Source organism: Piliocolobus tephrosceles, chromosome 12, assembly GCF_002776525.5.
Source record: "Piliocolobus tephrosceles isolate RC106 chromosome 12, ASM277652v3, whole genome shotgun sequence".
Taxonomy (NCBI): Eukaryota; Metazoa; Chordata; class Mammalia; order Primates; family Cercopithecidae; genus Piliocolobus; species Piliocolobus tephrosceles.
The window spans coordinates 43271456-43286144 of record NC_045445.1 but is presented as its reverse complement, the minus strand read 5'-3'; the positions used below and the strand labels follow the sequence as shown (position 1 = coordinate 43286144).

General features: G+C 39.0%; 1 protein-coding gene across 10 annotated transcripts in view; it reads right to left on the bottom strand.

Annotated features, from left to right (window-relative positions):
• The window catches only part of CHRDL1 (chordin like 1), a 116849-nt gene extending 108265 nt beyond the window's left edge, over positions 1 to 8584 (bottom strand). For 4 of the 10 annotated variants that reach the window (XM_031936615.1, XM_031936620.1, XM_031936616.1 and 1 more), the window contains exons 1-2: positions 8462 to 8584; positions 4878 to 5005 (exon numbers count right to left, since the gene is read on the bottom strand). In XM_031936615.1, the coding sequence (XP_031792475.1) occupies positions 4878 to 4971 (94 nt within the window). In that variant the 5' untranslated portion in view covers positions 4972 to 5005; positions 8462 to 8584. The remainder of the gene's footprint in view (positions 1 to 4877; positions 5006 to 8461) is intronic. The other 6 variants (XM_023203015.2, XM_031936617.1, XM_031936618.1 and 3 more) reach the window with 2 other exon arrangements.
• Positions 8585 to 14689: the final 6105 nt, after the last annotated feature.

Here is a 14689-nt window from a genome sequence, read left to right as displayed (position 1 = left end):
TTCAAATGACAATGCTCACGCTCATTATGCTATTATTTCCCCTACTGTACTGACAAGAAAACTAAAGCTGGAGAGGTTAGGTAACATTCCCAAGGTACATAAGTAAGTCAAGGAGCTGGGGATTGGATCTAGGCTAACTACAGAGCCTCCATTACAAAACCTACTGCCCCCTCACCAAAATAAAAAAGAATTAAGAGTATACTTTGAAAAGCATTAAGCTATCTAATTTTAAGTATTCCTTTCTTCTACTTCCACTTAATTAAACTTCTAAGATGTGAATAGGTCCACTCATTTGCTTGTTCAACAATCACCTCAAATGTCCAAGGGAGAATCTGGAGCAGGAAAACCCACACCTTCCTGGCTGGCTCTCACAATAGACAGAGAAGTTCTAAGTGGGCTTCACATGTTTCAAACTTTCTAAGTATCTTCTTCCTTCCCTTCAATGTTTTGGTAGCTTGCCTTTCCTGAGAAGTCCAGAGGCCCAGTTTTAGCCAAATCTGAATGTTGGAAGCTTTTCTCTTGAGGAGAAAAATAAGTGACAATCTGGTTCCTTGAAGATCCAGTTAACTCACCTTGTAAAGCAGTAGTGGATTCCATGAAATACATGAACAATTTCTCTCTCCAGAACCTTTGCCAGACTTGGCACAGGCTGGTCTATTAGAAATACATAATTGAATATTCTTAACAACTCAATTCTTCAACCTCACTTTGATCAATAGTTCATTACCTAAGTTAGATCTGCCAAAGGGGCAAACTCTTCAGCCCATTTGTCCCATATTTGCATGAATATTATGCTGTGAATGTTACGCTCTTTTGAACTTCAAAAGAGTTTCCTGGCTTCATTGACTACAACTTTAACAACAGAGCATAATGGAGTTATACAGAAGGACCTTTTCCCAGCTAAAGACCTCAAACCTTGCTGATGCTGAACAGTAACAAACTTTTATGTAAGCAACAAATGGCTCATTCATCCATTGCAATGCACTATCAGTACTTTCGGGTTTCCTGAGCCTGTCTTGCCTCTTATAAGAGAAATTGTAACTATGGCTAATTAGCTACCAGCAAGTGGCAGCACCCACCTTCACCATTCCTTGTGATGAGCTTTCCACAAACAAAGCATTTTTTCCACGTCTTCAGATTTCTGAATCAATTGAGTGAGCATCTTTGATCATAATGGCATCCCCCGTCATTCCACCCTGATGCCCCAAATAGGAGAGCAAACAGGCTACAAAGCACAATTCTTGACCCAAAAGCTTATATTCTAACCAGCCCCTGCAAGATAAAAATCTTTGCCTTCTTTTGGTAAAATGGTGTCAGACAAGGAGAGACATGAAGAGTTGATGACCCATACCTACTCTTACCCATTTTCTGAAGGTTTTCTAGTTGCTTTCCTTTTTAATTTTAGAAAACCCCTCTATTTCTTCATCTACTCCCATACCAACTTGTCTCTAGAATTGCACAGTAAAAATATGGGAAATAAGATGTATTTTTACTTTAAAAAGAGCTTTTCTCCTGTTTTAAAAGTGAAACTTGCCAATTGTGGAAATTTTGGAATAGACAGAAGCATAAAAGTGAGCAAAAATAACATTCATAAACCTACCATCCGGAGATTTAAAAAAAATTAGTTCCCCATTGCATACCATACGGGAATATAAATTTCAGATGGAATAGAGAACTATGGGTAAAACATAAACTTATGGCAGCAGTAGAAGAAAATATAAAAATATAGGGTGAGAAAGACCTTCCTAGGAATAAGAAATCCAGAAGCCATACAGAAAATGAATGACAGGTCTGACTACATAAAATTTTAAAACTTCTATATGGGAAAGATACAACTTAAAAATTAAAACAAGTGGCATATCAAAAAAATATTTAAAATATAAAAGGTTAATAAGTTTTTAACAAATAAATATCACAAGCAACCAAACTAAAAAACAGACAATACACTGAAGAAATAAAATTGAACTAATACATAATTGAAAAGACGCTGTAGAAACAGAAAAGTACCAAGAAAAACTGACAGATTATTTGTCCTATTAAAATGGCCCCGAAATACAAAGATTGATTATAATCTTGGTGAAGGAATTAGAAATGTACTTTCATACATAGATGGTGGGAGCATAAATTAATACAACTTATATGAAGGGCAATTTGGCAGTACTTATCAAGATTAAAACTGAACATGCACTTCAACTATTTCTCACAAATACTTGAATAAGTGCCTAAAGATACATGCCTTACTTTTAACAGCAAAAACCGGAAACAACCTCAGTATCTACAAATATAGACTAGTTAAACAACCCAATGCAAACTTATGCAACTGTAAACTATGCAGGCATTAGAAAGAATACGGCACTATTATATTGCAATGTATTGACATGGAAGGATGTCCTACACACATTATTGAGCAAAAACAAGTCACAGAAAAGTGTATATAATATCCTATTTTTGTAAAACAAAAACTTGTACAGACATGTATGTATAATTTTATAAAACAAAGAAAGTAGTTTGGAAGAACACACAGCAAACCACTAACAATGGTTATCCCAGGAGAGTGGAATGGGAGTTTAGGGATACATGTTCCATATGAAGCTCAGATGCTTTCATGTTGTTTTGCATAATAAGCATACACATTAATTTTATACTTTAAGAAACTTAAAAATAAGTTAAAAAGCATTTCTCAGGGCCGCCAAATTTTCAATAAACAGTGTTTTTAATGGTAGCATTACATTACGTTACCTGGATCATTTTTGTAACTATTTATCTATGAACTGACATTTCCACTGCTTCTAACTTCTCACTGTTAGAGCTGCAATATAAATCTCTGTGCATGCATATTGTGTGTGTTTGTATATGTGCATGTATATATCAAGGCAACATACATAGGACATATGCTTTGAGGTTTTCTCTTTAGCAGAGATGATTTTGCATGTCTTCAGAACAGTTAGCTTGGGCGTGGACACAAATGATGATGCTCAGTGGCTCATTAAGGGAAGGACCATGACCTTAGCCTCATCATCTGACAATAAGCCTCAAACACTGGACCAGATCTGGTGCCCTAGGCCATCTGTTACATAATCAATTTGGCACCAACTGAATATCAAAAGGGCTTGGAACAAATTCATCAGCACAAGGAAATATTAGAAAGTAGTAGATTTGGGTTTGTAATTATTTTTTAAGTCACATCTTTCTTTGTCTAAGTTTCATGGATAATATTATTCAATTCTTCATAAATATGAAAGGCTTTCCATAAGAGATGGTCTTCTGAGAGTTACAAGCTTTCCCCATGAGGTCATCATTAACAGGCTATAAGGGAAGTTTCTCTCTAAGACAGGAAGATTTTTTGTATAAATTTAAGGGGGTACAAGTGCAGTTTTGTTACATGGATATGTTGTTACATGGATATAAAGTCTGGACTTTTAGTGTAACCATCACCCAAATAATGTACATTGTACTTATTGAGTAATTTTTCATCCCTAAGCCCAGCTAACTGTGAGCTGAGCTGACAATGCATGGATGCTTCTGTCACATCCACTTAAATCAAGGAGGGCTTCTAGAAGAGGAGGATTCTGAGATGAACCATATTCAAGTGGTAGAAGAAGGATGCAATTTGAGGGATACAAGAGTAAAGGCTGATCCAAGCTTCCTTGCTGAGATCATGCCCCACTAAACTTCCTTTTGTGTCCCAATCATACTAGATATCACCATAGACCGCTCATGCTCAAAAGCCTAATCAAAAACACTATTAAACACTACTTCTCCCAGGAAGAAGATGACATTTACTATGAAAATTGTAGTGGGACAGAAACACACTTAAGGATGGAATAGGCTTGGCACTGTTCTCCTTGTCAGCAAGCCTTCTGCCTGATCTATTTAACTTATGTGATAAAAGAGATAAAGGTTTAAGTGATGGGCTTCAGATGCTGCTTCAGTTCCTACCATGAATATTTTCACAGCTCCTTCTCATGAATAAGTTCAGTGGAGCAGAGAATGCCCCTCTTGGACCAATTCCACTTTGTGCTTCTTTTGATGCTGTCAAAAAGGAGAACTAGAGCTTAGGCTTTTCCTTCAAATTTAGAGCAAGTATCTACCTCAGAGGTGGCTGCAAGTGGCCCAAAGAAGGTAAGACCCACACTGTGCAAAGGCAGCAAGAACGGAGATGTCGACAGTTACTCATAAATCTCCTAAACGTGGCAGCAAGAAGGGTTAATTATCCCCCCCGCCCCCACTTCCTGCCACTCTCTGCTTTCTCCAATGTGTTAGCCCATTACACGGATCGCTGACTTTCTAGAAATATTCCCTGGCTTTGCAGGGATGTTCTTTTCAATAAATGGCATCCAATTTGCTAACGGTCCCTGGAATCTCAATTTCCTCAAAGGATTTTTCATCTGAGCCCAGTTCATAGGAAGGTTTCGTCCTTCCTCATTTTTCAGCATAAGGGAATAGGCAGAGACTGCTTTTCTTTTTCTTTTTCTTTTTTTCTTTTCTGTGTCATTATTTTTCATAAACTGAAAGCCTTTGCTGAAGAGTCTGAAATTTGGGAAAATTCCAGCTCATCTGTCAGATATTTCTAGAGTTACGTAAAATGTAATGAGATTTGTATAGTTTACAACAGGAAAGAGAAAATAAGCTAATGTGTCATGTGTTCTATGAGACAAAAACTACATGATAATCAGAAAAACAGCCCCAAATTTAGTTGGCCTGATTCAAAGCTCTCATTCTTTTATCAATTCATGCATAAACCAGTAACATTCACTTTCTTCTCTTAGAATAATGGCACGGCCACATTTGGGCTAAATCACAATTGCTACAGATTATAGCCACATTTTCAAAGACATTATAAAAAGTGTATTATTTTCCAAATGCAAGACACTTACGTTTTACTTGCTCTGTTTTGCCTTCCTCTAGGAAAAGAAAGAACAACAAGGAAAAGATGTATTTCATGCCTCCCATTTTCCACTTTTTACTCATTTGGGCCACTGCAAAAGGTGACAGAACCTTCAAGCTGTTGGGAAGAAAGCAGAAAAAAGACTTAACACAGATCTGGAACTGATAGAGGTCACTGATGCTCAGGCTTCTAACCTTCTAGAAAAAAAAATGCCAGAGAATTTACATAAGTGTAAGTATTGTTTGCCTGCACAAGATAAAGGACTTGCCTCTCCTGTCTTGCAAAGCTTGTGGGCGAAAATTCAAGTGAAAGAGGGTGCATTCCTATCCAAAGCTGAGGCTAAGTCCTTACAGGCAAGTCACAGGAAAATGAAAATAAATTTTGAAATCTTCCTTTCTAAGGGAATTAAAGTTGATTTCTCAAGAAATTTTTTTGGGAGAAAAGGGAAACTTTAGTTTGCAAAAGCGGTTATTTTAGCAAACAAGGTAAAAGTAACAGGCATGAGACCAAGCAATTTCTGAAATGAAAGTTAACTAATCTTAGCTTCAAGACTACTTTTACCATTAATCCTTTAGGAATGAAGTACAAATTGATCAGTTTCTTCTCTGTCCTCTATGAGATCTACAAGGATCTTTGGTTTGGCAACTAATGTTGGAAAAGACAGATGTAATTAGCAAATGGATGCAATTAAACACCTGAAAAGTTTTATTGCTTAAAATGTTTCAGACATATTCCTCCCCCATGAAGTCCATTATAAAATGGAGATTTCAAATGGGCCATTTTTGGGGGAAATTGGGCAAATTAAATACTTTGTTTACCTTGCACCACCATGCAAAAAACCACTAAAGCAACTACAGTTCTTCAAAACATAAGATTGGCATTCCCAGTATAAGGAGTAGAAATCTTAAACCTTTTGAACCTTGGAACACAGAAAGTTTGCAGTAGTTCATATCTAGTCACGGGTCATTTCTACAGAGTTTGCAAAATTCTTCCAATGGGTGATCTGAAAATATTGAAATGTTCTAAAAACACCAGATTCAATCTGAATGGGAAATGAACTAATTGATCTTTCCAGAGAGCCCAAACTAAATATTGCACATAAAGAACTTGAAGGAATGCAAAACGATCATTTTGGAGAGCTGAATATATTTGGGCTCTGAAGTTGATGCACAGCTCCTATTTAAATGCTATGAAGTTGCCTGGGTCATTCAAAATCCACGGTTTCAAATTATGAATGCATAACCAAGGAAGAACTGATGATAGAGTAATTTGTGCTATCAGGCAAAATTTGCAGCACTGTCTGCCTTCTTTCTTTACCTCCTCCCTGCTCCTTAAAGAACCAAATTCTCTTAGAACATGTTCCTACCCACCCAAAGGCCTGAGTTCTGATGTCTTGGTCCCCTCTGTGAGTTTGTGGCCCACTTTCAATCACTCAGAATGTCACTGTCCCTTGAGGGCTACCACGTTTCTTTGAAACAAAACATTTTCATTAACAATTTAACACAGCTACCCACCTCAGTGAGGTTCTTCCTGAGCCTACTCTAATAAGTTTATTCCCCAAGCCTCCGAAAGAGAAAGATTTTTAACCACTGAAATCCAATTTATGACATTCATATATGGATTTCAGTGGGTGTTTCTGAAACCACGGTTTTAGGGTCTCCCCATGCAAGAATCAACAGGGCTGCTTTTCTTGTACAATGGTTGGGCGATTCGGTGAACAGTAGCATTGCTTCCTAACTCACGTTGGCAAGAAAACAGCTCATAGATTTTTTTGCCTTTCTTAGGTCCCAACTAATATTGTAAGCAAATAAAAAAGTTGGTAACTAGAGACCAATTAATCTCTTTTGGCGTTCCTGTCATCTGTGTGGCCTCCCAGGCTGTGATGGAGAACATCAGAAAATGAATCGCTTTATAAATATTCACTTTTGATTTACAAGATCCTGAAGTCCTGCCTTTGTATTCTGTGCAGAAATATGAACCAAGAAGAGTTCCCTCGCCAGATCTCCTCACTGCTCAATTTCTCTTTATCTCTTCAGCTTTTTCTTTTGGGGAAGGGGGTGGTTCAAAACATGTGTTGGGACTGCAGCAGTAAACAGAAGCAAGCACTGCTCAGCAAACTTAGCCGACTCTTATTCTTGCAAAGAGCCAAACTGTCCTTAATTTTTCAAATTATACTTTGACCCAGTTAACTGGAGTTATTTCTGCATTAACTCTCTGTCTGCTTCACACAGGCTATTGTGCCATTGAACTCGCACTGGCTCTTTTACAGGTTACTTAGACATGTAGCCATTGACATGTTTCAGGGGATCCAGGACCCAACAAGAAAGCAACAACAACAACAAAAAAACAAAACCCTGCAACTAACACTGGTAGCGGAGGTGGGATGGGAGAATTCCTGTGTTTTACAAGAGAAAGAAATGTATCAAGTACCAAAAGAAAGGTATTTATTAAGGTGCTTCCATGAAACAAGCATTCACATTGTTCATTTGCATTAAGCAAAGGGACCAACTGCTCCTTGCTCAGCTGTGAGTGTAAGGCAATCTGGGCCATCAAGTGTCAGGAGCCCACTTTCAGAACAGGTCTCCTGGGTAGAACAGAAGCAAAGAGACATACCCACAGGAAGGATAAGGGATGAACACATGTCAGCCAGTTCTTCACGCCCCACAGTGTCTCTTTAATCCTTCCGAGAGGCTTGACTGACCTTGTAATCTCACATTGACTATCATCTGTGGGACAGCCCCTAGGGTAGCAATTTTCTTTCCGACAAACAATAAGAAAGACACTGGAGTCTCAGGCCCTTGTCCATCAGCTGAAATCCTCTCCCCACTCTACCACCCAGCAAGAAAAGTTCGGTTAACTGGTGGTGTGTTGCCACTGAAAATGGCAGTTTTAACCCAGGGTATCTCTTGTTGGAGGAAATGCCTTCACTGCTGCTTATGACTGCCAAACAATGCCTCGCATTTGGCTTGCAAAACACCTTTCTATCATTTCATTTCATTCCACACAACTTCACCTTCAAAATGGGCACTGGGGGGACACAGAGAACTCAAATATCTTTAGTGGCAGGGCTGGGAGGGACTGGAAAGCAGGCTTTCCGGGCCCTATGCTCTGGCAATACACCACGTTGCTTTCAGAGCCTAGTGTCTCAAATTCTGACCCCGGTAGTCAGGGCCAAAAAATGAGGCAGATGGCCAGAGCACAGGATAGGGAGCCTTTCGCCCATCTACCCCGTTACATTAACTTTACCACATATTCATCAGCAAAATGAGAAAACAGGCTCAGTAACACAGGCAGTGATTAAAGGGACTGCAGAGCCCCTTGGGTAGCTCAGGGTGGAGTACCCAAGTGACCTCTCAAAGCGTCAGAGCATAGAGAAATGCAGGCCGAGTGGGGAAGGACGAGCTGTGAGTTCGAATTCAGAGACCCCCAACTTGCTTTGGTCAGAAGCCTTGGGCCCCACCTCCATCCAGGTTGCTAGCTGCTGGACCATAGAACCGGCTGGGGTGGCAGGGGAATTTGGGGCACCCTGGGGAAACTTCCAGGGACGGCTCCGGCTAAGAGAAGGCAACCCACCTGTGCAAAGGCTGGAAAAGGAGGTGAGGGAAGCGGGCGCTGGGCACTGCTCACTAACCTGGGCACTGGCCTCCTCCGTCTGCCACGCGTGCACGCGCTCCGAGGCGCTCTCGTCCGAGGTCTGGGGCTCGCAGGTTGTGGCGAGAGCTAGAGTGCGCGCGAGGGGGGAGGGGGAACTCAAAAGTGGGTGGGAGGAAAAACATCACCGCCCTCACACCACGAGGGAGCAGCGGCTTGCTTGGCTCCCGGGGGCAGAGCCAAGGCGCGGGCGCCGCGGCCCGGGGCCACCTGCCCGCCCGCCCGCTCGCTCCCCACTTGGCCCGAGAAGCCGGCCACTCGGCGCTGGCGGGAAGTCCGCAAGCACGCAGCCGCTGCAAGCACGCACCCTTTCTCCGCCCCGGCACAATGGCTTTATTTCTGCTCCCCCGGCCCGAAAGTTTAAAAATCGTTAGAAAGTGTGAGACTCAGCCGGCTACTTTCCCATCACACACCGCCCCCACTGCAGCCCCCCCTCCTTTGGCTAGGCGAGCGTTGGGGTCTTAAAGGGACCGCACAGCTCCTCCGGTCCCTCCTCCCACTCTGCACTGGATGCACCTAGGAGCCCCCAACCACTCGCGCACGCCCTGAAGATACCGACTACCCTCGGACTCCCCTCCCAGGAAGCCCACACCCGCTCTCCTCCGGCACCGAGGCCTCTCCGAGGTGTTCACCTGGTCTGGTCCTGAGCTGGTGCCTTGGACTCAGAATGAACTGGCCTCGCAAATCATGCCCTAGCATGCTGCTTATCATTTCAGGGGGTTTCCCAGATCCACACTGTGGCTAATAGAGTGACAAAGCTTTGGTTTGGTGTCCATAAAGGCGGGGTGGAGATGGGTGTGTGTAGGGTCAGTGATTAGAAATCCGCTTTCTCTTACCAACTGGGCTCCCAAGCTTCATGGAAAGGGCCTCTTCTAACTGTTAAGTGTCTTGAAGAAAACATGGTGCCACCCACCATACCCACTATTTTTTTTAGTAAGTCCCTAAGCTTCTAAGTTGGGCCAAGAGCTCAACTTTGAAATCACAGTAGCACTGCTGATGCCTTGGTGGGCCTGCCTACTCCAAATTTGTGTTTATTCAACAAGTGATAGTTGCAAAGAATTGTCAGAAACTTCTAAGGTCCAGGAAAGTGCTACCTTGACAGACAATATTTTAAGCCCCTAAATTTGGAGAAGAACCGCAGGGCTTTTTTCTAGATGAACTAGATAAATATTGATATTCTTAACATCTGTATAGTACTTTATGGCTTACGGAGTGTTTTCACATACATCAACGTTACTTTTTAAATTCTCAAAACCAACCGAACTACCTGAGGTCTCAAGTATTAGAGTTGGTGGGGAATTTCTGAAGCATTCAGCTTAACCTTATCATTTCACAGAAGAGGAAACTAAATTGGGGGAAGAGGATGATGTATCTCAGGTCACACAGCTAGTAAATGACAAATTTGAGATTCCAATCCAGATGCCCTGACTTTCAACCCACTACTCTCTGGTTGTTATCTCCAGTCTGTAGATGAGGAAATTGATGCTCAGAGAAATTGTGGCTTGCCAAAAAAAACAAAACCAACCAACCAAACAAACAAACAAAAAACAAAACACTTATCAGGAACAAAGAACAAAGAAAAATTAAAACAAGAATAATTGTCCCTGGACGTTACCTCCTTTTTCTTTTTCGAAGTGTTAATAGTATCCAACTAGCCCCTGCATTGCTGGAGATGTTTATTTCACTGTTAACAAAGGAAAGGGGGCCCTTTCTGCAATGTTGCCTTCAGGGCCCAAAATGTCTTCCTCCGTCCTGCTGCCTGGGTAGCCATACACTGCCACATGCATTCAATTTGTGCTGTAGTATATCGGTTTGAGTTTGCTGATTTGTTGCCTTACAACTGTTCTCATGCTGTTTAATGCAGTGATGTTTTGTCTTACTAGATCGTGAGTTCTTCAAGGGCAAGGACTGGTTGTTCAATTTCCCTTGTGCGTGCATTACCCAACTCCCATCATTACTTCCAACATGCTTACAGAGTATTCTGGAAAATGAGTTTCAAGGGATAGTCTGAGACAAACATAAATTCTGGCATTTAAAATAAATAGACTCACTGGGATTTAAAAGTTCGTCTGTTTGGCTACAACCACTCACTCCCCTTGTTTGGTGTAGAATTCTAATTACTGCATAACAAACCATCCCAAAACCTAGTGACTTAAAGCAAGCAGTTATTCTCAATTGGTTCTATTGAGTTGATTCTATTGAACTTGCTTAGGATCTCTTATGCAGTTGCAGGCAACTGTATATGGGGCTGCTGGAATTCTCTGAAAGGCTTTCCATTAGTGTAAATGTTAGTCATCCTGATATTTTGTATTAGTTCCAATCTTGATTTCTGAATTGGGAACTCCCATTTGGGTGAGTCCTAATCTAGACATCCTACCAGGTCTTATAGAAACTTAAGTGATGATTACCTTCATGCCTTATCTTCTCTACTTATTAAATAGGGATGAGAGCATAATATCATACTCATTTTTTAAAAAGTTTTATTTTAAGATAATGGTAGATTTACATGCAGTTGTAAGAAATAATTCAGAGAGATCTCAAATACTCTTCACCCAGTTTCCCCCAATGATAACATCATTCATAAATATGGTACACAACCAGGACACTGACATTGATACAATTCATTTATCTTACTCTGATTTCACCAGTTTTATATGCAGTCATTTGCCTATGTATATAATTCTATGCAATTTTATCACATGTGTACATTCATGTGACCACCACCACAGTAAAAATATAGAACAGTGCCATTACCACAAAGATACCCTGTATTGCACTTTAATAGTCACACCTATCTTTTCCCTTCCTCCTCTCCCTACTCCCTGTCAACTACTCAACTAAATTGTTCTACATCTCTATAATTTTGTCATTTAAGAATGTTACATGGAATCATATGGTATGTAACCTTTTGAGATTGTCTCTTCTCTCTTCTCTCACTGCCCTGATATAATTCTCTGGAGACCCATTCAGGTTGTTCCTGGTATCAATAGTTCCTTTTCATTGCTGAGTGGTATTCCACGATAGGAATGTATCACAATTTGTTTAAACCATTCATCTATTGGAGGGTTGATTCTAGATTTTGGTTACTACTGCTGTGAACATTTGTCTACAGGTATTTGCGTAAACATAAGTTTTCATTTCTCTGGGATAAATACCCAACAATATAGTTCCTGGGTTGTATGGTAAATGCATGTTTAGTTTTGCAAGGACTATCATACTGTTTTTAGAGCAACTGTACTATTTTATATTCCCACCAGAAATGTGTGAGAGATCCAGTTTCTCTGCATTCTTGCCAGCATTTTCTGTTGTCATTATTTTTTATTTTAGCCATTCTGGTAGGTATGTAGTGATATCTCATTGTGGTTTTAACTTGCATTTCCCTAATACCTAATGATATCTACCATCTTTTCATTGTTTATTTGACACCTGTATATCTTATTCACAAATATTTTATCCCAGTCTGTAGCTTTTCTTTTCATCCTCTTCCCTTGAACTTCCACAGAACAAAAGTTTTTAATGTTTTAGGTCCAATGTATCAAATTTCTGTCATATAAGTCGTGTTTTGGCATTAAGTTTAAGAACCTTTATCTAGCTCTAGATCCCGAATATTTTCTTCTATATTTTTGTTTTAAAAGTGTTATAGTCTTAAGTTTTACATTTGATTATGATACATTTTGAGTCAATTTTTATAAAAGGTATGAGGTTTAGGTTGATGTTCATAGTTTGCCTATCTTTTTTGTCCAGTTGCTCCAGTATCATCTGTTGAAAAAGCTATCTTTCATTGAATTGCTTTTATACCTTGGTCAAACGTTGGTTGGGCATATTGTGTGAATCTATTTCTGGCTTCTCTATTCGGTCCCATTGATCTATGTGTCTATGCCTCCACCAGTATCATGCAGTCTTGATTATTGTAGACATATGGTAGGCCTGAATTTCAAATAGAGTGGGTCCTCCCACTTTATTCCTCTTTTTTAGAGTTGTTTTAGCTACTCTAGGTCTTGTACCTTTCCACATAAACTTTAGAATAAACTTGTCTATGCCTACAAAATATCTTACTGGAATTTAGCTAGAAATTGCATTAAACCCATAGATGAATTTGGGGACAATTGACAGATTTAATTTGCTGCACATTCCAATCCATGAACACAGTATCTCTCCATTTATTTAGGTCTTCTTTGATTTCATTAACAAGTGTTTTGTAGTTTTCAGCATAGGACTTATATACATATTTTGTTAGATTTGCATCTACATATTTCTTTTTCTTTGGAGCAATTGTAAATGTTATTGTATTTTTAATTTCAGTTTCCACACACTCATTGCTAGTATATATGAATACAAGTAATTGTTGTGTGCTGATCTTCTATGCTGTGTGTTGCAGAACTCATACTTAATTAAAAAATAAATATGTAAGTCGAACTTTATGAAATGATTATATCCAAAACAATTTTTTGATAGCACAAACTTTTTGCCTTTTAAGTGCTTCTTGTCCCACTGGGACATAGAAAACTCAGGTTATTAAATTAACTTTCAAAAAATGGCAGAATACATAAAGATTGATGAGTATATTGTACTATAGGTTTACCTCTTTTTAGAAAAGATGCCACCAAGTTAGAGTTTGTATTAATCAGACACTTGATTCAATATATAGAATTTGACAATTCTCTCTAAAGACCCTTTAGGATTATTCAGCTATATTCTAATGAGTCCCTTTGTTATTTGTATATGTTCTTGTTTGTTACTGAAATTTTTCTCTGTTGTATTTTCTTCCTGCTAGCCATTTCTAAAACTGCTAGAAAAAAGAATTGGTATGGTTCATCTAATATTTCCAGCTTTCCTCCTTTTGAGCTCATGGTAGGATTTTACTCCTCTTCCCTTTTTGAAATTAAGCATGGCCATTGGATTTGCTTTGGCTAATGAAATCTTAACAAAAGTGATGTGTTGCTTATTTTTACAGCATAACCTTCAATACTGTCTGTTAGCATCAGTGAAAACAATTCTGTTTCCTAGAATTTTAGGAAAAATAAATAAGTAAATAGCAAGAGTAGGTTATAGATTCTCGAAGGTAGAATTAAAATGAGCAGATTCTCTTTGGTTTAATGTATTCTTGTAAGTTAAGCTGTCATTTTCTATTTATGCCTTTCAGTTATTGTAGCAAACAAAAATAACACAAAATATTTTTTATTTGTGCTTTGTGTTATATCTGAATATTATCATATAGAAATAATTTTTAAGTGATTTTAAGATATTTTTTGGAAGCATTTTAAGTGATCCCTTTCCTAAAGAAACACATCTCCAGATTTATAATAAAGGCCATTGTAAAAGCAAGATTTGGCTTACAGAAAATTTCAGGAACATATTTATTTTTTAAAATCAAGATAAACTCATCATAGTATACAGGATTATATTAACTACCTAAAAGGTGAAAGGAGTGAATTTCTTGATGCAAAATTATAGTGTGCCTCACCATCACCATGAGTGGGTCATATGGGCAGAGCATAAATACACCACTTCTGACTGAAGATTTGTTTCAGATAGTTTAACTGCATTTCCAAGCAGTTATACAAAGGTGTTTAAAACTTTTCATCAAAGATGTCATGAAAAATCGGAGACATAATATGTCCAAGTGTTATGCTATGCATAGAAAAATGCAATATGGTGGAATAGAAACTGCCCCTCTAGAAGCTCTATTCCTATAGAAAGTTTATTCACTTTATCAAATTTCATTTGCCTAGATAGTTTACTATAGGACCTCAAAATATCCGCAGTTCCCTAGAACCACCATGAACTTCCTAGATTATTCACCTTTATTCCCAGAGCTAGGCAGCAGATTGATTTATTATTATTTTTAAGCAGAAGCAATAAAAATCAATGTTTAATTGTCTTAACCACAGCATCTAGCTCTCCTCATGAAGTAACATGATGCACAAAGAACCAAGACAACTAAGACTTTGGAATCAAGCATACTTGAATTAGAATCCCAAAAAGTCAAATAGCCTTTCTGAGCTTGTTTCCTTATAGTATGTAAAAATGAGATGATGATAAGGTAACTGTGGCAGTTCAATGGCCTAATGTATGTGGAGTGCCTGGAATATAGCAGGTGCACAATAATTGTTTCTATCCTCACTCTCCCCTCCCTGCTTCCATCCACTT